General features: G+C 47.0%; 1 protein-coding gene across 4 annotated transcripts in view; it reads right to left on the reverse strand.

The window, feature by feature from the left end:
- KIAA1549L (KIAA1549 like) overlaps positions 1–25622 on the reverse strand; it is a 254787-nt gene that overhangs the window by 47039 nt on the left and 182126 nt on the right. For 3 of the 4 annotated variants that reach the window (XM_046017166.1, XM_046017168.1, XM_046017165.1), the window contains 4 exons: positions 21951–22141; positions 14846–14973; positions 9360–9538; positions 3338–3555 (listed from right to left, as the gene is read on the reverse strand). In XM_046017166.1, coding sequence (XP_045873122.1) covers positions 3338–3555; positions 9360–9538; positions 14846–14973; positions 21951–22141 — 716 coding nt within the window. The remainder of the gene's footprint in view (positions 1–3337; positions 3556–9359; positions 9539–14845; positions 14974–21950; positions 22142–25622) is intronic. The other variant, XM_046017167.1, reaches the window with a different exon arrangement.

Raw genomic sequence — 25622 nt, forward strand, 5'->3', positions numbered from 1 at the left:
GGGAGAAGCACCAGGGTCAATCACAAGGCAGAGGCCGTGAGGGGAAAAGGTGGGCAAAAGGCTTTCTTGTGGTTTCTTGGGGAAGGAACAGGCAAGGCAGGGTAAACTGGCTTCGGCTTGGATGGTTGGGATCATTTCAGCAGTCTCTGGGGCAAAGGGGCCTTTCCTAGTTGTGGGGTAACCAGTCTGCAGATGATCAGGGCACAGGGACTGGAGCCCAGAGTGGGAAACCTATGTGAAGGAGAAGGTTGGGGCATGGGCCCCGGCTTGTTTGGTTCACGTAAAAAAGATGCACTCGGCAGGCGAGCCCGGTACTGCCTCAGAATTTGCTAGATGGTCCTGGGAGGGGCGGTTTCTCCAGAGTCGGCCAGGCCCCAGATGTCGAACATCCAACAGAAGCTAGAGAATGTGGTTATTACGACAGTGTAGCTTACACTCAGGGTTCTCTTGCCAGGGTGCTTCCCCATCAGCTCGTATCTGTCGCTGTCCGAAGCTCCTCCGGGGCACGTCAACCACGCCACACTTCCGGTGGGGGCCGCCGAGAAAAGTCCCCCGGATGGCAGCCAGAGATGCCTGTGGGCCGTAGGGCGCTGCTGGATGCGGGCTGCCCGGGAGCTGTGGGGGCCAAGGGAATCTGTGGGGAGGGGGCTCTGCCAGCATCTCCCTCAGTTACATGACGACGATCTTCGTGCCTCCAGGTAGAGTTTATAACATAAAAATGGGGGTGTTCTTCTGACTTTAAAGAAAAAGCTGTGAAGACCCTTTTAAAAGATGTTGGGATGAGTCAACATTTGGAACCTAAACGTTGTCTTTGATTTGATCTAATTTAGGTCTCAGGGTAAAGTCCTGGTTACTGTCACTGCCCCTGGACTGGAGGACGCATGCCTCTCGCGTCCCTTGCCATGGAGAGGTCACTGGGAGCAGAATCTCTGCAGAGCGGAACTGGGAGCAGCAGTTACGAGGTAATTCCAGCGTGTGAGAACAGGCCCCACGCACTGGCAGCAGAGTGTGTCAGTGATGACACCTCAGAGCTTACCAAGTCACCGTCATTCTCTTTTTCTCTGTGAATCCTTCCCTTCCCAATCCCATCCCTTGCTGATCTCATCTGCATTCCTACCCCCTCCCCCCACCCAACTGTTGGTCTTCCATACTTTTCCCTTCACTGGCGGAACAAATTTTAACATTATTTTTAGAGTCATTCAATCATTTCTTCCATAGACATTCGTGGAGAAGGGACTACACACTCAGGACATCAGCAGGCTAGGGAAGGGCCTTGAGGGTACAGCCTGAACTTTTGCTGGGCAGTGGGGATACATCTCGGGGTGGGGGAGGGGAGTTGTGTCCATTCTCCTTATAAAAAGCCCCAACCAAAATTTCTTGTGTATTTCCCAAATAACCTCCAAGCTAAGTTCCTCTTATTTGCATACAATCTTTGATTCATTTTCCAAGTGGCAGCAGGAAACCCAGGAAAAACAACCCTTGCCCCAGTCTATAAAAGACTGCTGAGCTAAAAAATCCCCAAGTTTGACCTATAAGCTAAAGAAGCTGCCAGCCTTCCTATAAAACCCATAGCCTTCTTCTCTTTGTTCTACACTTACCAACACAGGGACACGTCCATTGTGAGTCCTGTCAAAGTGGGATTTTCGGGGACGCCTGGGTGGCTCAGTTGGTTAAGTGGCTGCCTTCGGCTCAGGTCATGATCCCAGTGTCCTGGGATCGAGTCCCATATCGGGCTCCTTGCTCGGCCTACCTCTCTGCCTACTTGTGATCTTTCTCTCTCTGACAAATAAATAAATAAAATCTTAAAAAAAAAAAGTGGGATTTTCATACTAGCTTATCATACCCATTGAGTCTAATCAGAAGCATGATGAATGAAGCCATGGTTTCAAATTCCCTCTTTATTAAAAATAAATTATGTGAATTCAATTACTAAAATTCAGCCCTACCTCCCAACTTTATTTTGTGGCTTCCATCCAAGCCTGTCACATAGTCACTTATGCTCTGAACAAATGGCCGCTCAGGACAGGAGCTGTCCTGTCTTGCCTCGTTTGCGAAGGGTGACTCTGCCAACAGGATATACTTGCGGGGGGAGGGGGGGATTGGAGAGCTGGCATGCCCAGAGCCAGAGGGCTGTTGCCTCTGGAGAATGTATATTTGGAAGGGATGGTCTCAAACCATAAAAATACTTCCAAGGAGGGCTTTAGGGTGGGATGGAAAAGAAGAGAGATGGTCATGTTCTTCTCCTTTACCCAGTAGGTGAGGTCAATCTGCTTAGTTAGCAACAAAGCTTGGGATAATGCTGGGGTGTCTGAAGGCTCAGTCATTTAGGTGCCCGACTGTGGATTTAGGCTCAGGTCATGATCTCAGGGTTGTGGGGCTGAGCCCTGCATGAAGCCCTGTGGCAGCCTCCATGCTCAGTGGCAAGTCAGCTGGAGAGTCTCTCTCCCTGTCTCCCTCTGCACCTCCCCCTGCTCACTCTCGCTTTCTCTCAAATAAATACATAAATACATCTTTGAAAAAAAAAAGCTTGGGGGTGATGCCAGTTCAAACAGCTGGCCCTGCCTGCCCCCTGCCCCCGGGGCCAGCTTGCCCCCCTTACAGACCATCACATCACAAACACCCATTGCACTTGTGAGTAACGAGCTTACGGGGTAGTTATCTTTTTTCTCCCGTCAGACTGGAAGTCCCACAAGAGCATTGACTGGGCTGTCCTGCCCACCACAGAATGCTGAATGAGTGGAATGAATGAATGAATGAATGAAGAATGAATGAATAGGACAAAGCATACATGACCAAGAGAGCTGTCAGCAGCTTGTTCGGTGCCTCATGCATAGTCGGTGACAATGAATGTCAAACAAATGAACAAATGTATGAATTTCAGAGAGGAACCCAGCACAAAGCTCTGAGTCGCTGTGCGACAAGTACCTACTGAAGCTGAATGAAAAGGTGAGGCATGAAATTGGCATTCCTTATGCAAGAGCCACTAGTTAATTGAAAAATACCATGTCCCTTGATCTGGAAGTTGCATAACCAGGCAGGTGATAATTGTATATTCACCCAGCTCTGAAATGGCTACTGGTTTGAAACATTATTGAGCTAAATGACAATTATGGTTGTTTACCCAAGTCGTTTGTTTTTTTTTTTTAATGGCTTCGATTTTATTCTTTCCTGAACCCATTATGGAGCACCAGCTCGCACGGACCAGCATGGTCCAGATCACCAGCCAGCAAAGATCACAATTGTAAGGTAACAGATCATGACCATGTTACCCAGGCCCCCACCGCCCTCAACCCACTAATGGGACAGGGACCGTCATTGAATCTCTTAGACACTGTACCTGTTCTTAGACTCAGCAAATGGGGCACAGAGTTCTGGGTCTGGATCCAAAACGTGCTCAATTTCCTTTTGGGTTTTCTCGTACATCTTTTTCCTTTCTGTCTGAGCCTTGCTCGTCTCCACTGGGGGGAAGTCATAATATCCCTTCCTCTTGGCTTTGAGGCGCAGCTTGTTCCGATAGTGCTCGATGTCTGACTTCTGCTTCAGGGCTTTGTTTACCTGGGGAGAGAGGGAGTCTCAGGCCACATCCAACCAGCCACAGCCAATACATGGGAGGTTTTCATCAGGTCACAATTCCCGCAAAAGCTGTCCTAGGCTTCACCTCTGGTCTTTCAAGCCAGCCAGACCCACCTGTGTCCCATTTCAAGACCAACGCACAATAGTGGGTCACAAACAAAATAGAGCCTGATACTCACATACGCTACTTGGACCTTCCATCAGGGCCACCTTCTCCCTACTCTAACCAAGTCTGCTCAGGCCTTTGTAGTGTTGGGCTAATCTCACCTACACCCTTTAGGTTTCCCTGTCTGGAAGCTTCTGACTTGGAAGCCCAGCTGGATGCTGATACTTCACTTGTAGTTCCAGTCCTGAGGAACCCAACAGCCTTCCCTGGCCATTTAGCTCATGCCCAGCTGGACAAGACAGCCAGTTCCCAACGAGGCTGAGTTGAGATGAATGGAGGGAGAAGGCAGAGTAGACGTCCTATTTCCAAGTTCTCCCTACCAACCTGCATTTAAGAGCTTATTTTTGTCAATCTGTATCTTTCTTGAGAGGTAATTCTGAAGCCTTGTATGGCCACTCATGTCAGTTAGTTCCTACTGGATAGGGCAAAGCCAGTCTGGTCATATAGGAAGGAACATTGCCAACACACCTTCTGACCTGTCAGAGATACAAGAAGATGGCTATGATAAGTAAATAAGTAACCAACAATGAGGACATTATACCCATGGGCAGAGCTGACTGGTGAAATCAGCCTGACATTTACTGGATGATATGGAGGCTCATTCATGCTGTTTGTAATCAGACTGGATTCTATTAACATAACCATGTATAGTGTTGTTATTATATTCTCTTAAAAATAATCTTTAAAAGAGTTTTCTGTAATTCATAAACAGAAAATTCATCTAGTGGTAAGACAGAGATCAATCTACAGGATGAGGCCCAAGGCTCTACTTTAGACGTTTTATATTTATGGCATATTTTTTCTGACCTGTGCCAAGGTCTCCCCACCCTGGGACTTAATGAGATTTTTAGGCTGGTAGTTTAGCCTGGACGGTCTTCATTGTTCCCTCATTCTGCTTGCCACCAAGAAAACTAGGCAAAGAGAAGGAGCTAGGATGACATCTTCTGAGCCAGGAATCCCATTTCTGGAATCTCTCCTTAAGCAACATTCCAAGAGGGCTTCAAAGTCAGAGATGAAAGTTAACATCACCAGTAATCAGACATATCAGTATCAAGGGCTTGATGCCCACAAAAGGGCCCATCACCCCCGTGGTTATGCCAAAAATGCATAACTACAATCTAATCACAAGAAAACATCAGATAAACCCAGACTGAGGGGCATGGTCCATGATAACTGGCTGGTACTCTTCAAAAGAATAATGATCATGAAAGACAAAGAATGGTCACAAAGAAGGACTGAGGAACTGTTCCAGACTGGAGGAGACATGACTAAATGCCATGTGGGATCCCAGACCAGATCCTGGGACAGGAAAGGGACATTAGTGGAAAAACCAATGAAATTCAAATGAGGCTTGTCGATTAGTCAATCACAGAGTACAAATGTTAATTTCCTGTGTTTAAAAATTATTCTATGGTTATGAAAGATGTTCACCCTCAGGGGGTTCCTGGGTGGCTCAGTCACTTAAGTGGCTGCCTTTGGCTCAGGTCATGATCCTGGGGTCTAGGGACTGAGTCCTATGTCAAGCTTCCCCGGCTCTGCGGGAAGCCTGATTCTCCCTCTCCCTTTGCCTGCTACTCCCCCTGCTTGTGCTCACTCATGCTCTTTCTCAGTCAAATAAATAAATAAAATCTTAAAAAAAAAAAAAAGATGTTCACACTCGGGGTAGCTAGGTAAAGAGCCAACTTTACTGTACTATACTGTACTGTTACCACAACTCTTGAGTAAATCTGAAATTATCTCAGAATAAGAAGGTTTTAAAAGTCAAGCATGACATTACTCAGATATAATAACCAGAACCAAAACTAAACCACAAATTACCAGGAAGATTTGAACAATGGGTGACCAGTTTTCCAATCAATGGTATACCTACTCAATGAGGTCATGAACAATGATCATCCCAAAGACAATGGCAACAACTGCAAATGTTTAGATATGGGGTGCCTGGGTGGCTCAGTCAGTTAAAAGCATTTGCCTTCAGCTTAGGTCATGATCCTGGGGTCCTGGGATTGAGCCCCACGTCAGGCTCCCTGCTCAGTGGGGTGCTGGTTTCTCCCTCTCCTTCTGTCACTCTCTCACTCAAATAAATAAATAAACTCTTAAAAAAAGATATGATATAAAATTGTCTGTATGAGATTCTAAAATATACAAGAGTTTGTTCAAAAGTCTGGGAAGGTGGTACATGAAATGAAAACAGGATATGTAAGGGTAGTGAGACTATAGTAGTTTTTCTTTTTTCTTCTGAACATTCTGTATGGTTATTATGTTTTCTTTAAAATAATCTTTAAATGAATTACCTATAATTCATAAAAGGAAAGTTGATGGCTTTGGGGTTGTGGTTTCTTCAGTGAAACAAGCCAACCATAAGAGAAGAAGGAAGAAAATTCCAAGACAATCTGTCTTAAATGCTACAAAGCAGTAAATTACAGAGAACACTTCAGGGCTCATTTCCAATCCAAATGCCAGCAAGGTCCTTTCCTCTAACTGCCAAAATGTAACAGGTATCCATTTCTGGACAGGTAAAATACTTATCTGTTTTCCTTCTAGGACAGGGTGATGGGCCTGGCAGAAAAAAGGAGTTGTGGGTTGAATTTCACTGAGATCTAGAACATGTTCCCATGACAGTCACATCAGGAAGCTGGGGTGAAATGATCCTGGCAGGGCACCCATTATCTAGGTCCACAATGGGCAGACGTCCTAATCAAGAGCAGTTACCAGGTTATTAGTGACCCCCTCAGAGGCCTCCAGTCATTGGGCTTGTGTATCAGGTGGGAGAACTGTGCCTAAGGAAAGATTCAGTGGGCATGATTGGCTTTTAGAAGACATGAAGGTTCCCAAATTATAGAACCAGGAGACATAAGACGATAAATGATCAATGAATCCATGATCATTGGCTGACTAATAACAATAATAATAATAATAATGTACTAATTGTACATTACAATATGCTATGCCCTGTTCTAAGTGTTTTACCTATAGCAACTCATTTGATCCTCCCAATAGCCCCATTTTACACATGGAAATACCGAGGCATCAAAAAATGAACTAAACTGCCTAAGGCCACATAAATACTAAGTAGAAGACCTTGGCTTCAGATCCTTGCAGGATAGTTTGAGAGTCTGTACTCTTCTAAGCACAACGCTATTTTTCACTGACATGCTGCAGTAAGTCAAAGAGAGGGAAAGAGCACTGGACAGGGAGCCAGGGGACCTGAACACCACATCAGGGCTTTCACAATAACCACAGTGTGCTTCTGAGCAAGCTGCTTGACCCTCTGGCCTCAGTTTCTTTGTCTAAACCATGAGGAAGTTGGCATAGAAGTTCTCTATAGATCCATAACCAGTAAAGTTCTTTTAAAAAAACTGATGACCCTGGGGTCTCGCCTACCTCACCACACTCCCCCACTGCCCTGCGCCCTCCATGGGGCCAGGCCCCTGCCCACACTGCTGGCCTGCTCCCCCTGCATGGGGACTAGCAGCAACCCATGCCTGGAGCTTCCCAAGTCGGACTTGTCTTCCCAGCTCCCCAAGAGGAAGAAGAAGGAATATTTGTGGCATAACAAGGCCCCTGCACCTGCTTGACTATGACTGCCTTGGTGATCCAGCCTGCACCCCCCCTGCAGGCTGAAGCAGGCCCGGATCATCCGTCAGGTCAGGTCCGGGTCACATCCCCTTTTTCAGGGAGGATTAGAAGGGCTGAGAGGACCCCACAACCTCTCTTCCAACTGATGCTTCTGCAAGGTGCCGAAAGATCCTGTGAAGCCCTAGGGCAAGGGCGGCATCTGGGTGGTCACCATGAGCCTGATCCCAGCCCAGGCGCTGTGCTGGTGCTGGCAGAGCAGGGGATGCGGGGAGATTGTGCCAAGGACCCAGGCCCCTATGTGAGGCACTGCTGGCCCTCCCAGCGCCCAGTACCCAGCCACCACTCAGTGAGGGCTCCAGCAACAAGTCTCTGCTGGGCGACCCCTGGGGGCGTGCCGTGGAGCAGCCCAGGTCCAGCGGACTCTGGGCACAGTGGGCAGGAGGTGGTGCCTACCCCACCCCTGTCCCCTGAGAGACCTTTGGGGCCCCCTGCCCCCGCTCCAGGCCCTGGAGAGCAGAGGGGGAGACTTCCTAGGGGGATACCACCCCTCTCCTCTGAGCCCAGAGCCTGGCCCCGCCACTTACTGCAGGGTACCCCAGAGCCCAGGGGACCCTCTGGTGGGAGTCACAGCGCCTCACTTTGGGCAGCTGCCAACGTGCCCACCTCCACTCACAGTGTGGTCATGCCTTTGGCTCCACTGCTGCCCCACATTCTGCCCCCAGTGCTCACCCCTTCCATGAGCCCACTCTACTAGGGGGTAGCCCCTGAAGCCCATGGCCCCCCTGGGTTGTTCTAGGACCTCAAAGCTCTCTTCCAGGGGATGCCACTTCACAGGGGCATTTGTGATGTGTGGGTCAGCAGCTCCAGGCCCCAGCTGCCTCCATCCCAGGCTGGCTACTCTCCTGGCACAACCTGCAAGGCTCGCAGAGCAAGGCTGCTCTCCTCTCCTACCCCTTCCTGCCACCATTGGCTTCCTGGGAAACCAAGGCCAAGAGGACCTGGAGACGTCTGTGGCCACAGCAGCCTTGAAACCCTGATGTGGTTTACAATGCCCAGGTGTAAAGGGGCCTGGCATGGTCCTCGAGGTGTGATGGAAAAAACACTTTCCAACCTTGGAAATCTCTACCTGTTGTAGGTAACAATTGCAGTCTGCAGACAAATGAAATCAACCATCAACACAACAGCTGGACAAGAGAGAAAACGTGAAGCAGGTGTGTGCCCATGTGTGGGTTCCACGTGCATGGTCGTAAAAGCTCAGAAACATTTCAGCCCACCGCCACTCTGCTGCGGGGATGGAGGAATGGCGGATACTCTCTACCTGACTTCCTCTCTTCCTCTTCTCTAAACTGCCCATAGCTGCCATCCATCCATCCGTTTCCTTTGGTCAAATCATCAGTCTCTGGAGTATGATTCGAAATTTTTTCAGTCTCTTAGGAAAACTGATTCACATCCTGAAACGCACTGATAGCCTCCTGGAAGTAGGCAAACGGTTGTTCCAAGCTGGCTAAAAGGTGTTAAAGTCATCTCAAAGCCCCTGTAGTGGCCGCATTCCTGCCTGTAGGACATTATCTTCTTTGGTCCTTTATCAGTTCTAGCCCTTTTCATCCCACTACAGCTGACAACCCATAACGAGCAGGTTAAGAGTGTTACCGAAGAAGGGGGAAGGTTGTGTGTGTGTGTGTAAGGGGATGGGGAAGAATTTCTGATGTTTCTCTTCATAACTACAGTTAAAAAAGGTAATCTCTATCCTCAACGTGGGGTTTGAATTCATGATCCCAAGATCAAGTGTCATGTGTTCTACTGACGGGGGCACCCAAGTGCCCCATAACCAGTGTTTTTTAAAAAAAAAAAAAAAATCACCCTATAAACTCATTTTGGTTGACTTGCCTCCTGATCGGTCCCACTGAGGCCTGCACACCCAGAGGTAAAAATGACTGATAGAGCTTTAGACACCACACATAACCTGCATCCAGTTCACCCAGATGGTGTTCCCTGGTTTGAATTTCCAGTGGCCTGGCTGTGCTGGTCCCCAGATGCTCACCTCGCCGTTGAGGGCCGCTGACTCCTGGCTCCTGTCCGATGTGGGATGCACCACGGGGAGGGCTGTGGGTTTTATGGCAATGAGCTGCACGGATCCGGAAGACGTGTCAAAGGGATCGGCAGCCGCCTTGCCTGCGTTGTCAAAAAGCACGGCTCCGTCCTCTTCATCACTCGCCGGCACTGAAGCACAACATAAACACATTGATCTTTTTATTGTGTGGGGATGCTGCATGGTCGTGGGGGAATCTGTGTAAGGCTCCCAGAACGAGGACCTTACATTACTCATCGTGGCCTCGGGAATCACAGCGTCAGGTTCAGTGCCAAGGGCTCACTACTGTTCAAGGATTTCTCTTAAATTTAAGGTCTATACTATTCATTTCTCCACTGTATTATCATCGGGTAGGAAAGAATCATAGAGGTTTGAATTGAAACAGCAAAAATCATCCTTTCAAAACTGTGACAAATGTTTTTTGAAAAAAAAAAAGTAAATTTTTTCTCTGTGTTTGAGTCGGAGAGGAAAAAAGTATAATTTGGCCAAAGCTGGCAACTATTCTTAAAATATGACAGCCAACGGAATACCAGCATTCATTCCAGTCTCTGGCACCAAAGCCACCCTTTTTCGCCCAAGGTTAAGCAATGAGTCTTCCCTGGTCAGCCGGCCGTAGGAATTACGGCTGATGCTGTTTTTTCTTTCTCAAGGCTGCTTCTCCAATGATTTGGGTTTGGAGTTTTGTCATTGGTCAAAACAAAAGAAAGCCAAGAAATAACCTCCAGAGAAACGAATATAACACTATCGACAACTTCCCTAATTAAATAGAGAGAATTCCGCCTACACTCTGTTAAATTAATTCACCCCTCTGACAGATAATTCCGCTCTGATTGCTGAAAGACACCAGTCTGCCTTGTGCGTCCATAACTAAGCTGGCGGATGAAGTCCCAGAGCCGGTGGGATCTTGCTGATTGACTTGTGCTTAAAGCACTTTCCCATTAGGTAGCTCTAAGAATGACAGTTTATTGAGCACGGCTGGGCGAGAGACAAATGAATCCCGTTCCAACAACTAGACCAGTGGGCAATTTGGGAGCAAAACAGGTGTTCTGTAAAATATGAATGTAACAGAATTGTATTCATCTTTCCTACTGCTTGCTTAAGACATTGGGATGTTCTTTAAATTATTGAGAAACACAAAGTTTGTATCATATTGTCACTTATCATAATCACAGATTTGCCAAAGTAAGCGGAGGAAATTGTTATTGCACAATGTGGCTCAGACGCCATAGGGTCTAACAGTGGGCTGTAATTGGAGTGTTTTTTTGGTTCTGTGAATTTATTTGCAAATAGCAGGACACGAAACAGCCAATGACAGAAGAAAAGCTCTACTCACACGTCTTTTTGGAGTAGAGCTCTCCTGGGCAATTCCTGCCTGACCACCACTGTGTCCCACCTGGACAACTGCTGGGACACCATCGACGGCAGCCACCTCCAGGACGGCACTCAGTGATTCTCACCTCCTGATATTCACAGCCACAATGAATAGTACTGAGCTGTGCAGCCACTGGGGAATTGCAGAAATGACAAGGCTAGGTCATAAAAAAACCCCTGTGGCTTCCACCTTGCTCTTTCCTGAATCACTTACTCCGGGGAAAGTCAGCTGCCCTGTTATGAGGACACCCAAGCAGCCCTAGGGAGAGGTCCACATGGCAAGACACCGAGCCTCCTGCTGACAAGTATGTGAGCAAGCCACCTTGCAGGTGGAGTCTGCAGGCCGGGTCAAGTCTACGGATGACCACAGGCCAGGTCAACATCCTGACTGTGACCTCCTGAGCCGGAACCACCCAACTACGCCACTCCTGGATTCCTGATCCAGAGAGGACAGAAGAGAATAAACATAGATGGTCATTTTTGGTTGCCAGTTGCTAGGGCAATTTGTTACACAGCAGTAAGTACCTCATATACCTAAATAATCTCCCTTCTGGGAGATTCTACTCTTGTCTTCCTGCCCAAGATACATACTCACAGCAGCCAGGATGGCTATCTCTTTGAAAGGTAACCAGATCACAGTACTCCTCCGATCAGAACCCTCCAAAGTCTTCATCTCTCTTAGAATAAAACCCAGAGTCTTTCCTATCTGGCCCTGACCACATGGCCGAGCATACTTCTCTTATCCACTCTGTTCCAGCGACAATAGCCTTCTTGAACACACCTGGCTTGTTCTCACCTCTGGGATTTTGCATTAGGTGTTCCCTCTGCTCAGAATGCTCTTTCCCTAGATTTTTGAATGCCCAGTTCCTTCTTATTTTTCAACTGCAGTTAAAAGCTTTCCTTATCCGGGGCGCCTGGGTGGCTCAGTGGGTTAAAGCCTCTGCCTTCGGCTCGGGTCATGATCTCAGGGTCCTGGGATCGAGCCCCGCATCGGGCTCTCTGCTCAGCGGGAAGCCTGCTTCCTCCTCTCTCTCTGCCTGCCTCTCTGCCTGCTTGTGATTTCTGTCTGTCAAATCAATAAAAAAATATAAAAAAAAAAGCTTTCCTTATCCACCAATCTAAAATAGCCTGCCCATCACCCAGTTACATTTTCTTCTTTGCACGTATCACTGTTGATGTGTATTGATCTAACATGTGCCCTGCCCCTGCCCCTGGAATAGAAACTCCACCTTTTAAAAGGCTGATGCCTATTGCCTTTCATGAGGTCTCATGCGCAATTGGCTTTTAGTAAGGGATTTGTTGAATAAATGAATGAAGGAATGACAAAAACTTCCTGACTTAGAAAAGGAGATTGTAGTAAGTTGTTAGTATCTGCAAAACAGGTGAACACGTCAAAGTTAAAATTATGCTATCACAAAACTGTTCAGAGGGTGAAGAGATGGTACTCAGTGATTTTAATGATTCTGGGTGGTGATACCCTCGCTTGACGCTTGAAACCCCATGGACAGGGTAAGGAGAGAGCATAACTGTAACGGGACGGGGAAAGGGTATCCTGGAAATTGTACGAACTGTAGTTCTTTTCCATCCTTATTCTTGAAAAATATTCAGATTTGCACAATAATCTCTCCAGGTTTAAGAGAAAGATAATTAGCTATCCTGCCTCCCTCCCCCAAAAGATTATGTAAAAATACATTATATTTTAAATATTGATATATGAAAGTGAGGGAGTCCAAGAAGTTCATGGGCATATTTGATGTATCGTTAGTCCCTAAAGGGAAAGACATGGAAGAATGCTAAAGGAAAGGGCCACAGTTAAACTGTGGAAGTGTCCCACATACCATACACCACCAGCATCGTCATAAATGCCACCGGCCCCAACCTCATTGTGTCTTAGTTGCACTGTTGGTTTTAACTAGCATAAATCAGCAATCTAATTTCCTTCCTTCCTTCCCTCCTTCCTTCCGTTCAACTTCCAATCCAATAAAATACAATATTGATATTTTGATGAGCTCTGACGTCGTGGATAGGATATGGTATAGCGAAGCCTGTGATAAAAAGGGCGAGTGAAGTTTCCATGCAAGACCCAGTCTAGAATTCTGATGTGCTTTAGCGTCTGTTGGATTTTAGAGTGAACAAATTGGTCCTATCATTTCTGTTTGAAAATTTCAAGCTGAACCCCACTGAATAGGAACCTGCAGTGAAACAGAGGCCACCACCCGTGGAAGCTCACTGGATTTACCTCTGGCAGAAAGACAACGCAGCAAAGTACCATGAACCTGGAGAAAGGATGGCTTTTTAATAGAACAAACACATTAAAACCTCAACCTTGTACCCTAATTGGATTTTATTCATGCACCTGGCTCTTGTTATTTCTGATATTTAAATAATCAAAGTGACCTAAACAATAAGGAGGCAAGCAGAGCTATGGAAAACAAGAACAGAAGGTCGGCAGGAACATTTTGGGCAGGTCAGTGTCTCACCAGCAAGGGGGGGAGTGATGGGCTTGGAAACAGGCCTTGCTCCCTCCTTTTCTATGGATTAAATGCAAGGGAGAGGGAAAGGCATCATGTCGTACACGTGACTTACTGACTGAGGAATGAGGGCATTGTACATTTCCAAGCAAGAAAAGGGGCATAGAAGAGTAGGTGCGCGGATTCATTTTATAAAAGAACAAAGCAGTGCAACAAAACAGACGTGTGTGTTGTCATATGCATAGTAAGAAGGTCTGAGAAAGGCACAGGCTAAATTATTCAAGGTCATCTGAGGACTGGCATGGGTGATGGGACATGTGCGGGAGGACAGACTTTGACCTGACTTCATATATCTCTGGGAAGCCTTCCATGAGCTGGCATGGCAGAGAGCTGATAGGTAGGATTTCTGGTGGTCCTGGGCAGGGTAGATATGCCAAGAAAACCCCACATGCCATGCCTTGATCTGGGTGTAGAAAGCAGTCTCTGTTACAGTGCATGGGGAGTTCAGGAGAAGAAGAAATTCAAGAATCAAATCGGTAGGACAATTTAAACCAGTGCTTTACAGAATGGCTAGAAGTAGGAATGAGGTCCACATTTGCCCTGCAGAAGACAAATCCGTTGTGTCATTATCCCTTTCTTACTTTCTTTTTTGGGTCAGAACAAAGAAATCAGTGACATTTGGAAACAAAGGAATATTCTGGCACTAGTCCAAGAGAGAGACCCTGAATCCTAGTCCATCAAATTCCTGTCCACCTGAGTGCCAGATTATTTGGCTTTTCACCTGGCCTTTCCGCAGGATCCCACCTTACAACTCATTGAAATCTGAAGGGCATTTCTTTGGATCTGAGTGGCAGCCTGGGGTACTTGAACCTGGGCTTCAGCCAGCCAGCACCGCAGGGGGAAGGAGCCCATGGAAGGAGGGTCAGAACAAAGGTGGGTCGGGGTCGGAGGGGTGGGGGGACAGACATACAGTCATGTCTGATGGATGCCAGGTAGAGACGGTGTCACAACACAATAAGGCAGCTCCAACGACTTATAAATAAACCCTATCCCCCATCCCTTAGAGGGAGGGAAAAGATCTGTGCGAGGGAGAATCCAGCCCGTTTCATTTCCCTAGAGAATAAAGGCAGAAGCATGGGCTGATTTTTGTGATGACAGATCAATCACCGTGTCGTTTCCTGGGAGAGGTGGCTTGGTGATACCTGGTCTCTCAGGCAGAGACTGAACCCCTGAAACTTACCAAGGGAGTCAGGGCAAGAAAATGAGGGGAATCTCCAAGACAAGCGGCTGTTCGGAGATCTGACCTCCTTGTGGATCCGGTTCTAGGAATCCTGTCCATTTAGCCAAGGATTACAAAATTCGCAAAGCAAACACCAGTGCATTCTGCACAGGGCTTTTCTAAAGCACTGGGCAATTCCATAAGGTCAGGGAGCAGAGGATAATTTGGAGAAGGGGGGTCAGCCTCCTGACTTTTCTGGGGCGCACCTAGGGTGCTTGTGAGCGTGGGCTCGTGTGTGTGTGTGTGTGTGTGTGTGTGTGTGTGCAAGTGTGTGTGGGAGGGGCTCAGGGCTGGTGTTGGCAAGGAAGGCTTCTCACCATTTCTCTTCCGTGCCTCCTCCTTTGTCACTTTCTGCTGTGCCATGACATTCTGGGGCGAGCGCCTCCCTGAGCTGGGCTTCCCGGATTCGTTGCTGACGACCGAGCCATTCTCACTGGGCGACCTGCTGGAAGTAACCATAGCAACAGGAAGATGGTAAGTTCCGACTCCAGCAGCCTCCTCTCGAGGGTATTTTATTTGCGGTTTATGTCTGTCGCCTTTCATTCTGGCTTTATCCCAAAGAAGAAACGATACAGGAAAAGAAAAAAGAAAACAACAAAAAACAACACTAGCCCCATACTACCGCATGGGTTAAGCATCTGGCCATGGTGAAGTCTGTTGTTTACGGGGAATGCTTAGCTCTGCTGAGAAGTTCAACAAGCACGGCCTCAGGTCCCATCTCTGTTCCTTTAACCCCAGTGACGGTGGAAGCGGCGGTGATGGCGTTTGGAAGCATGCCCCCTTTTTAGAACACAGCGCTCTGAAGAGGGTTGGAGAGCGCTGGATTCAGGGGGCATCTGCGGGCACATGCATAAGACGTAAGGTTCTCTTTGGTGATTCCCTGTACGGAGTAGACCTTGACCACTAAAGTTGAAGTCACCGCACGACCGAGTTTGTCACTTTGCCTCCCACACGGGCGCGCGTGTGCACACACATGCTCTGTAACTGCGCTAACGGGCGAACCCATCTGAGCTGCTCGGCCCTTCGGGAGGTGCTTCGTGGGCAGCAGTTCTGCCAGGTGTCGCGCCACATGTCCTGGTATACAGAGACACAAAGACACCCACCATGTTCTCCAAGAGTTCCCCATCAGAAGAACCAGCTGGGTGCCAAGGGCTACGCAAATGGTTTCAGAACTCTTAGGGAATCGTCGGGACAATTGTCACCCTTGTTTGGTGATTGTCACTTGTTTCGCAAGTGAAGGATGTGACGCTGGAGGAAGTGGGCGGTTTTGTCCCGGGCTGAGCTAGGAAGTGGTAGATCCGTCCTGGAAGCCAGGGCTCCCCCTGCAGGTAGGGGCTCTCCCCACATGCCAGAGCACCTCTCCTTCACAGTCTCCTAAAACATCCCAGATAAAGCCCTGGGGCAAGCCAGGGGCCATCTCCCCTTCTCTTGGGGCCCATTCTGGTCTTCTGGGACTCTCTGGGAAATGGGCTTTTGGAGCCCCTGCTGTGGTTCGTGCTTCTTTAGGCCTCAGATTGTCATAAACATCAACTGCCTTCCCTTCTGTGGAGACAGTCAGGAGCAGGGATCCAGAGGACTCATCAAACCCCTTATTCTTCTACCGTCAATGGTCTGAATTCAGAACATAAAGGCATCCAGCCCCTACGATGGAAGACGGGCTGGAATGACATGGAGCCCGTGACCAGTAAGTAAGCAGCTTCTAAAGTGGATGCTCCTCTTTCTTCCCCTCCCCCCTCTCTCCCCATCCTCTGGGAACTTCAGCACCCCAAAACCACCACCAGTGAAAGGGCCAGCTCCCATCCACGGGATGAGGCCACATCTGCCCAGGGGTTCCAAAGAACAACAGAGCCAAATGAGATGGTCTTGGCCAATGTGCCTCAGTGTAAGTTTAGGAAGTCTTGTTTATTATCTTCCTTCTTTGGATGAGCTAATGCACTTCAGCATATCAAAGGCCCTGATCAGTTCTGTAAAGAGACTCCTCTCCTTTGGTTTAATCCAGCATTTCCGGGTTTATTTGGCCCCAGATCTCTTTCACCATAAGACAGTAATACAAAGAATACAGCTTGGGAAAATATGGATAAGGTATTCATTTATCAAATATACATTATTTACCAACAGCTCTTTGATCACTGAGTCCTAGTTGTACACAGACACGTCCACAGAGAACACATAAGGCCTCAGACTGTTTTCAGAATGGCACCTTCTCTTCCAACTGGCTTTAATGGGGCAGCAAGACTCTCACTGAGGTCCAGAGAGGAAGGAAGGGGAAAGGCTTCTTGTAACCTATTTTATTCTCACAAAATACTTGATGGTATTTGTAGCATTTGCATATTTTCTTCATTTGATCCTGAAACGATTTTCTGGCTGTTCCTTTCACTTCAGGGAAAGGCATGAATGAGTACATTTCTGGAGAGAAACTATACCTCTGCTTTACTTTTTCATCAGCTTATAATCTTATGTCTACATGGGGCCATCAACATCTGGTCAAAAACAGAAAACGAAATTTGTATGTGTCCATGTCCACTCACAGAACAGTAGCAAAGATGTTTCTGAAAGCAAGAAAGGGCCACCTGTGAGGCTATAGTTTTAGGCTGTTGAACTCAGGAGGCCCCCTTCTGGGGATATGGGTGTACGTGGAGCTTGGATGAAGGGGTGAGGAGGATTAATCAGTTGCTGAACAGTTATGGCAAATCACCAAATTGAATGGCCGTCCCTATGAGGTTGATCCTCACCCATTAATCCTGGTCACAGACCAACAGAACAGCATCACCAACAGCCTTGGCTAGAGGGACAGGGCCTGCAACACCTGTCTGTTTGCAAGCGGCTGAATCCTCAGATTTCAGTTTTAAACCAGTTTTAAAAATAGACGTAAAAATCGAGATATCTTAGCGACCATCAGATTTCTGGTTTCTCCTGTTTTTCACTTGTGAAACTTTCTGGATCACCTAACAGACCCATTCTGAAAGGGCATGTTGTCCTCAACCAGCAGGAACGAGGGAACTGATGTGGGAAGATGAAAAGCCAGAAAAATAAATGCATGATGAGTTTGCTGTTGGTTTTGGCATCTTTGTTTCTTTCACTAATGACTCCCATGGTCAGCTGAACTTGAACAGAGGTGAGCTTTCTTGCGTAGCTTTGGCAATGACAGAGCCAGCCCTTAGTAAAATTCTATTTTTACAGCAACATTATGTAATCATTCAGTGGTGTAGACATTGTTTTCTTTATCTATATTTGTTTCATAAGCTATTATTTCTTAATAAAATTTCCAGAGTAAGTAATTGAATTTGACTACCAAAAGTAGACTCCCTGCTAATTCAAGAAGAAATGCTTATTCTAAAAAAAATTTTTTTAAATAAATTTTTATACAGCTTAAATCACTCAGCTAGCATGGGTAAAAAGGAATTTTTATTCTTCCCAGCAGTGCTGTGTTAATATCCTAATTTCAGTAATTCTATTTATTTCTTTTCAGGGTCCTCTAGTAGGTGATAAATAAGTTGTTACATGCCTTTATTGTATCTGGCAAAGATCATAATGAGAATAATTACTGTAAGCAATTCTATTTGCCGGTCAATTCAGATAACTCATCTATTGCTTTGCCGTATGTTTCAGTTCTTCGTGTTGGGGCAGACCGTTGTAGTTGTGATCCCGATTTATTCCCACCTCCCTGTAACCAAGCTTTGGTGGCCTCCTCCCATATGAACTCTGGACTAGACCACGTGTCTTGCTTTGGCCCGCAGGACAGTAGCAAACATGACACTGGCAAAGATTTGAGAAGTGCCCACGTTTGGGAGCTTGTTTTCTTGCTGACCTTAGCATCCTATAACCACCCTGTGAGAAAGCCAGAGTGAGCCTGCTAGAGGATGGGAGACCATGTAGCAGGGGGCCCCAGTTACCAGGCCAACCTGGCCAGCCTACTGCCTGACTACAGATGCACGAGTGAGCCCAGCTAGATCAGCCAAGCCCGGGTCAGCCCAGAACCACCACCTACCTGCTCAGCCCAAACTGCCAACCCACAAAAATCACGAGCTGAAGAAATGGTGGTTGTTTTAAGCTGCTAAGCTTTGGAAGAATTTGTGGCAGAGCAATAGAGAGCTAATCCATATCTCTTCAACTTTCCTTCCTACCCAAGTTGGAATCCCACCTGCTGTTTCTCTGTACATCTTTCTGAGGTACCAAGAACTCCTGGAGGGAAAAACACAGAGCCTTGTGGCATGACTCCAGTGCAAAGTTTCTGTATTTGATACAGACAATCCTTCCATCCTCCCTCATATTACTCCCTTCCCTTGGCTTCTTGGATTCCATTCTTGCTTTGTCCTCCCCGTGCCTTTTTTCCCAGTGCTTTTCGGTCTCTTGTGCTGATTCTCCTTCCTCATCTGGGCCTCTAATCATCGCAATGTTCCAGGGTTCAGGTCTTGGATCTCTTCTCTACCTATACTCTCCTAGGTGACCTCGTCCAGTGTCATAGCTTTAACTACTAAATGCTGACAACCCCTCTATTTATATTTCTGCTCTGGACCCCTCCTCTGAACTGCACGTTCATTCAGCTAGTTGAGTTCTGAGGACTTCCACGTGAATGTCTAAGAGGCATGTCAAACTTACTGTGTCCACATCCAAACTAGTGATCGTCTCCTACAGATTTCTTCTCTTCCAGTCCTCTCCAACACAACCTATAGCAAATGGGTCCCTCTCTATTTCCATTCCTCACAACAATCTATCAGCAAAGCAAGGCTTATGAGCTCTTCCTTCAAAAACGTGTCTAGAATCCCATCACTTCTCACAGCACCACGCCTTGGCCCACACCGCCATGTCTCACTGGGACTATAGTAACAGCCTCCTGATTATCTCTCTGCTTCCACTCCGTCTCTCTACCATCTGTTGTCCACACAACAGCCAGAGTGAGCCTTTACAACTGCAAGTCACAACATGTCACTGTTCTTCTCAAAACCTCCAATGACTTCTGATCTTTCTTCACAATAAAATTCCAAGTCCTGGCTTTGGTTTATAGAGCTTGACATGTTCAACTTCAGGCAACTTCTCTGACCCATCTGTCACCACTTCCTCCCTAGTTCACTTTGGCCTCCTTGGCCTTCTGGCTCTTCTTCAAGCGTATGAAGAGATTTCCTCCTTGGGGCTTTGCACATACTGTTCCATCTGCTCAAAATATCTTTGTCCAAGATAGCCTTGAGGTTACACATCATTCCATTCAGGTCTTTCTCAAGTATTACTTAACCAGAAAATTCTTCCTTGACTTCCTGTTTAAAATAACATCATGCCCCTGCTCCCTTCCATTGCCCTATCCTCTTACCGTGTTTTGGTTTTCTTCTTCATACCCATCACCACGCAACTTACTGTGCATCTATTTCTCCATTTGTTTATTGCCTAGCTCTCCCCACCAGATTGTAAGCACCATGAGAGTAGGAACTGTGCCTTGTTCACTGCAGTATCCCCAGTGCCTCGTGAAGAGCATTCAGCAAATATCTGTTAGGTGAAGGGAGGGAGAGTAAGAATGAGGCAGGGGTGATGTAGCTCTCCCAGACTCCACTGTGGTCTCAGGCAAAGGAGAGAAGGGACTTGGCAATGGGAGTTGGTTTGGCCAGCCAACAGGGCTTGCCATAGAGAGTTCATTACCTCTTTATAAGACTATTGTAAAGTCCTTACAGCCAGTCTCCTGGCCTCTGGCCTAACCTCTTCCATCTATCATCCATGCTGCTACTGGAGTAGTCTTTCTAAAATACAGGCTGGATGTCACTGTCTCACTATCTTGCAGAAGAACTTTCAGTGGTTTCCCACTGCCCAGAGAATATAGGTCAAACTACCGAGCCTGGCCATCAAGCCCCTCCACAATTTTCATCCATCTGGTTTCATCCTTCACTGTACTCCAACCACTGTGAACTATAAACCGTAGGGACATTCACCAGTGCATGAATGTGTGCTGGTCTTTTTTCCCAGCTCCTTTGGACTGGACGCCTTTATCTCTCCCCAGCTGTTGACACTCCACTCTGAGGCCCAGGTAGAACATAAGCTCCTCTACCACCTTTCCCTTATCAGAATTAAGCTCTTTCTCCTCTCTTTCCACAGCAGTTCATTTAGACGCCCCTATGAGCACTCAGATGTCATGCTTGGTTTCTAGATACTTCTCTCTCTGTCTCTCCGTCATGAGATCCTTGGGGTCAGGACTCAATCGCAAATCTTTCTGTAGCCTTTCCAATGCATAGCAAAGTGCTCTGTTAATGGTAAAAAACTCCTAAAATTTTTTTAATATTTATTTATTTATTTTGAGGGGGATGGGCAGAGGGAGAGGGAGAGAGAGAATCTCAAGCAGACTGCCCACCAAGTATGGAGCCCGATACAGGGCCCAGTCCCATGACCCTAATCCCATGACCCTGCAGTCATGACCTGAGCTGAAACCAAGAGTCAGATGCTTAAGCAACTGACCCACCCAGGTGCCCCCTCCCAAAATGGTTTTTAACCTCAAACCACGAACTCTTAAAAAACGGTCAGATAAAAAATCCAACTCTACTGAATCAAAGGCACTGTTTCTAAGAAAGTTTAAAGAGATTTTTTTTTTATATTTTATTTATGTGACAGAGAGAAATCACAACTAGGCAGAGAGGCAGGCAGAGAGGCAGGCAGAGAGAGAGGAGGAAGCAGGCTCCCCGCAGAGCAGAGAGCCCGATGTGGGGCTCGATCCCAGGATCTTGAGACCATGACCTGAGCCGAAGGCAGAGGCTTTAACTCACTGAGCCACCCAGGCGCCCCTTCTAAGACAAGTTTAAAAATACAAGTGCGGGGGCTCCGCAGGGAGCCTGCTTCCTCCTCTCTCTCTGCCTGCCTCTCTGCCTACTTGTGATCTCTCTCTCTCTGTCAAATGAATAAATAAAATCTTTAAAAAAAAAGCAAAACAAGTGCGACACCAGTGCCCAATTTGTTGTAATACATATGAAAGCTGAAACTCTGCTGTTGTGGCTGATCAGTGACATAAAACCTCTAAAAGCCTGGCTCATGAGAAGCCAGTGTTATGATCCTTGTCATCGCTTTTAGTCTCCTTCTCAAACATTCAAAACAAGCATGAAGGGGAATTTTTTCTTTAATTAACCTATAGTGTATTATTTGCCTCAGGGGCACAGGTCTGTGAATCATCAGGCTTGCACACTTCGCAGCACTCGCCACAGCACATACCCTCCCCAATGTCCATCACCCAGCCACCCTCTCCCTACCCCCCAACCCCCAGCAACCCTCAGTTTGTTTTGTGAGATTAAGAGTCTCTAATGGTTTGTCTCCCTCCTGATCCCATCTTGTTTCATTTATGAAGGGGAATTTTTGAAGAGAAAAGTAGTATTAACTCGAGGGCTTCAGCTGCTCTCACCATCAATTATACCCTTTGCTGGGGGTGGGGGAGGCAGAAGTCGGCCCCATGCCTACCTCTTTCTGGTTTCGGTGGACTTAGCGGTCTTGATGGTGCTTCCATCCTGGGCGACGTCTCTTTCCTGAGAGGCAGGAGGATCTCTAACAGGAAGTGGGAGGACCACCGTTTCCTGAGTCACAGGGACGACCTCTTCCTCTGCCCCTTGCTGGCCCAGGTGCTGCTTGGCATAATCAAAGCCTTGCACAGGCTGCAAAGAGGAAATGGATCTGTGTTCAGATTTGTGAGTGTGATTCAAAGTGATGGCTTTAAGAGAAGAGAGTGCCCGAGACAGGACCACGCTTAACTTTCTGATGAACAACTGTTAACTCAAATCTCCCCCGTAATTCCTGTCTGCAAAATCAGAATCCATGCTCATTCCACCCAGCTACAGAATCTCCCTAGACAAGACTTACTTGGAAAAACGATGAGTATAAGCAAGACGTAAGTATGTGTGTGAGAATAAACTTCTCTCAAGAATCTTAAACCACCAGTTTGAAGTCACTAGATACCGCTCATGAGCGACTCTTTTTTTTTTTTTAATATTTTATTTATTTTACAGAGAGAAATCACAACTAGGCAGAGAGGCAGAGAGAGAGGAGGAAGCAGGCTCCCTGCGGAGCAGAGAGCCCGATTTGGGGCTCGATCCCAGGACCCTGGATCATGACCTGAGCCGAAGGCAGAGGCTTTAACCCACTGAGCCACCCAGGCACCCCATGAGCGACTCTTAATTGATATGTGATCTGCCTTGGAACATCCTGTCATCCCTGAACTCCACTTTCATATGGCTTTATGCGTAGTAAGAGGTGTGTGACTTTGCCAGGTGGCTTGAAAGCTGAACCTCAGTTTTCTCATCTGAGAAATGAAGACCATCAGCTCGGCTTTACCTACACCACCCCTGAGTCTTAAAGGGGAATAGCGGCTCTGAAAACAGAAAGAAATATGCTTCCACATGTGAGGACCATCATTAATAATAAAATGGGATTTGTGGAATCACTCGACTCCAGACCTACAGCTCTCCTATGATTCATTACTGGGTAATTAGCAAGGCTTTTATTGCACAATGTCTGAAATCCCAAGTGAATAGGGCAGCTGTGAGCAAAACCCAACAGACGTCTATTAGTGGGGCAATAAAAAACCAAGAGGCGTGTTTAAACAATTCCTGAGAGTGTCTCTGTTCTGTTTTCCGCCCCAGAGCAGCACAACAGTGATTCAGGGCAGGACAGTGGGGTGGTGGGGAGCACCAGCTCTGAAACAGGCTGCCTGGGTTCCACTCCTGCCTCCCCCCCGTATTAGCTAGGAGACCTCGGGTAAGACACTGAAATTCTCGGCATGTTGGTTTCCTCATCTGTGAAATGGAGATCATAGTAGAGTAAACAGGATTAAATGTAGAAGTATGTGAAAGTGATTTAATCACCCTCAAAGACACACTGCGCGGATTGAGTAGTAAATGCATGTTCAGCATTTAGTGACATGCCTGGCCCATGTGAAGTTCTTAGTCGGTATTAGTTAATATTGTTCACCTTCCTATTAAATCACAGGTCAGGTGAAATAGAAATCTGTGATTCTCTTCAAGAAAATCTGGGGATGAAACTCAACCTCCACCACGTGGGTTCCCTTAGAACCTGACATGGTGAGGACACCCGCTTTCAGCAGTGAATTTGGCTAAAAATGTAGCAAGGAGCATCCAGCTAGATGGAATGGTCCAGGGCTGTGGCCCAACGTGTCAAATCTTTCTACCACATCTCAGGACAGGAGGGAGTTTTATTGCTAAATCCAGCAAGGCTTCCTTACGTCAGGCTGTCTGTAGCTCGGCCATGGACCGTTCCCCCACTTCCCAGGGAAACTCCCTGTGAGAAGTGTGCGCAGCCTTTCCTCTGCACTGAGACACACACTCCGACCCAGATGGTGACCCCGCATATTTTGTGCCAGGATCTGGCAACTCGCTTCTGAAATAGTGTTTGTTTGTTCGTTTCCCTCCCTCCGGTGGGGCCACATGAAACAGAATGAGCCTTTGAACAGCCTAGTCATGCTCCTAGACTACTGGATTGCCTGTTCCTCCAACCAACGGTCACCAAGGGGATGTGACAGAAATGTTTCTAGAAGCTGACCTTTCCTCCCCAGGTCCACTGTTTTATTGTCTCCTGGCTCGGTCTTGTTGCTTCCATTCAGGTCTTTTCTAGGCTCACCCTTGATAAGCTTCTAAAGCTATTTCTCTGAAAACCACTCAGGTCATGTCACTCCCCCATTAAAAATGTTTCACAGCACTCAAACCCTTCAGCAAGGCATTCGGGCTCCACACAGCCTGGCAGGACCCGCCTGCTCAGCCATACTTCCCGCGGGTCCCTTTTCCATAGTACTCCCATGCCTCCGTGACCGGATTTAGTGTAGTGCTGACTGTAGTTCGTGGGCACTGGCCTGTGCCAGGGACTGTGCATGATGCTGGAATTATGAAGATGAATAAGAGTGGTCCCCCACCCTCAAGGAGGCTTTGATACTACTGGTAGGTAGAGTGCCGAGTGCGTGACATCAATTATCACACTTCATGCCCCCCGTGGTTCAAGGAGGTGGGTATTATTATGATGAGTCCCCACTTTAAAGATAAAGAAACTGAGATTTGGAGAGGTTAAGCCACTTACTCAGACTACGCAGTGGTCTGTGGTGAGGCTGAGATTTGCATCCAGTTCTGTGTGATGCAGAACCAGAACATCTAACCACTGCCTGGTGATTCTTCCCATAGCCTCTCCTCTCCTTCTGCATCCCACCATTTTGGTTGGGCATCTGCTACTGTACTTGGCTTAGCTCTTGTGCTGAGACTCCTGGCCTGGGCGAGGAATTGAGAGTCTCTAAGGACAGCTAAGATTGCCCAGGAACCTAATGAGAACAACAAGCTGGCTCTGGCCTTCTCCCTCTTGTCCCCACTCTCCCTGTATTTGGCCCCTCACCCTTTACTTTGGGTTGAAGTTATCTGCTAGATACTTCAGGGGACTGGGTTGATGATGAGTGAGCAGAAAGAGAGACATAAAAGAATGACAAGGTCAAGGGTGGCCTACTGTTAATTACGTTAATAATAACACTTCTCACATATGTTCAGTACTTACAGTTTGCAAAACACTGACACCTCATTTCATGCCCACAACCACCCCATGGGGGAAGCAGGGCAAACATCACAGTCTTCACTTTACAGGGAAGAACACAAAAACTCAGAGAGGTTCAGTGACTTTCCAAAGATCACACAGCTAAGTGGTGAAAGACTCAAGACTAGTCCCTTACTCTTCTGACTGGTGGGTAATGGTCTTTCAACCTTCGATTTGAAAATCACCTGTGCTTTTTTAATTGCCCTTGGACACACAGTAGTGACCTGTGACACCATTGAGATATCATGAAGAATCTATAGTTGCTTCAATGAGTTTTGTGAAATTATCAAATCAAAATAATCCCCAACAATTTCAAAGGTAGACATGTTATCCTGACCTTTTAAGAAAAAAGCATGTATAATAATAAAGGCCAACCAACAGATGAACGGATAAAGAAGACGTGGTTCATATATATAATGGAATATTATTCAGCCACCAAAAAGAATGAAATATTACCATTTGCAATGGTTGGAACTAGGTTAGAATGCTAAGCACAATAGGTTAGTCAGAGAAAGACAAATATATGATTTCACTCATACGTGGAATTTAAGAAAC

The sequence above is a fragment of the Meles meles genome, chromosome 8 (genome assembly GCF_922984935.1).
Source record: "Meles meles chromosome 8, mMelMel3.1 paternal haplotype, whole genome shotgun sequence".
NCBI lineage: Eukaryota > Metazoa > Chordata > Mammalia > Carnivora > Mustelidae > Meles > Meles meles.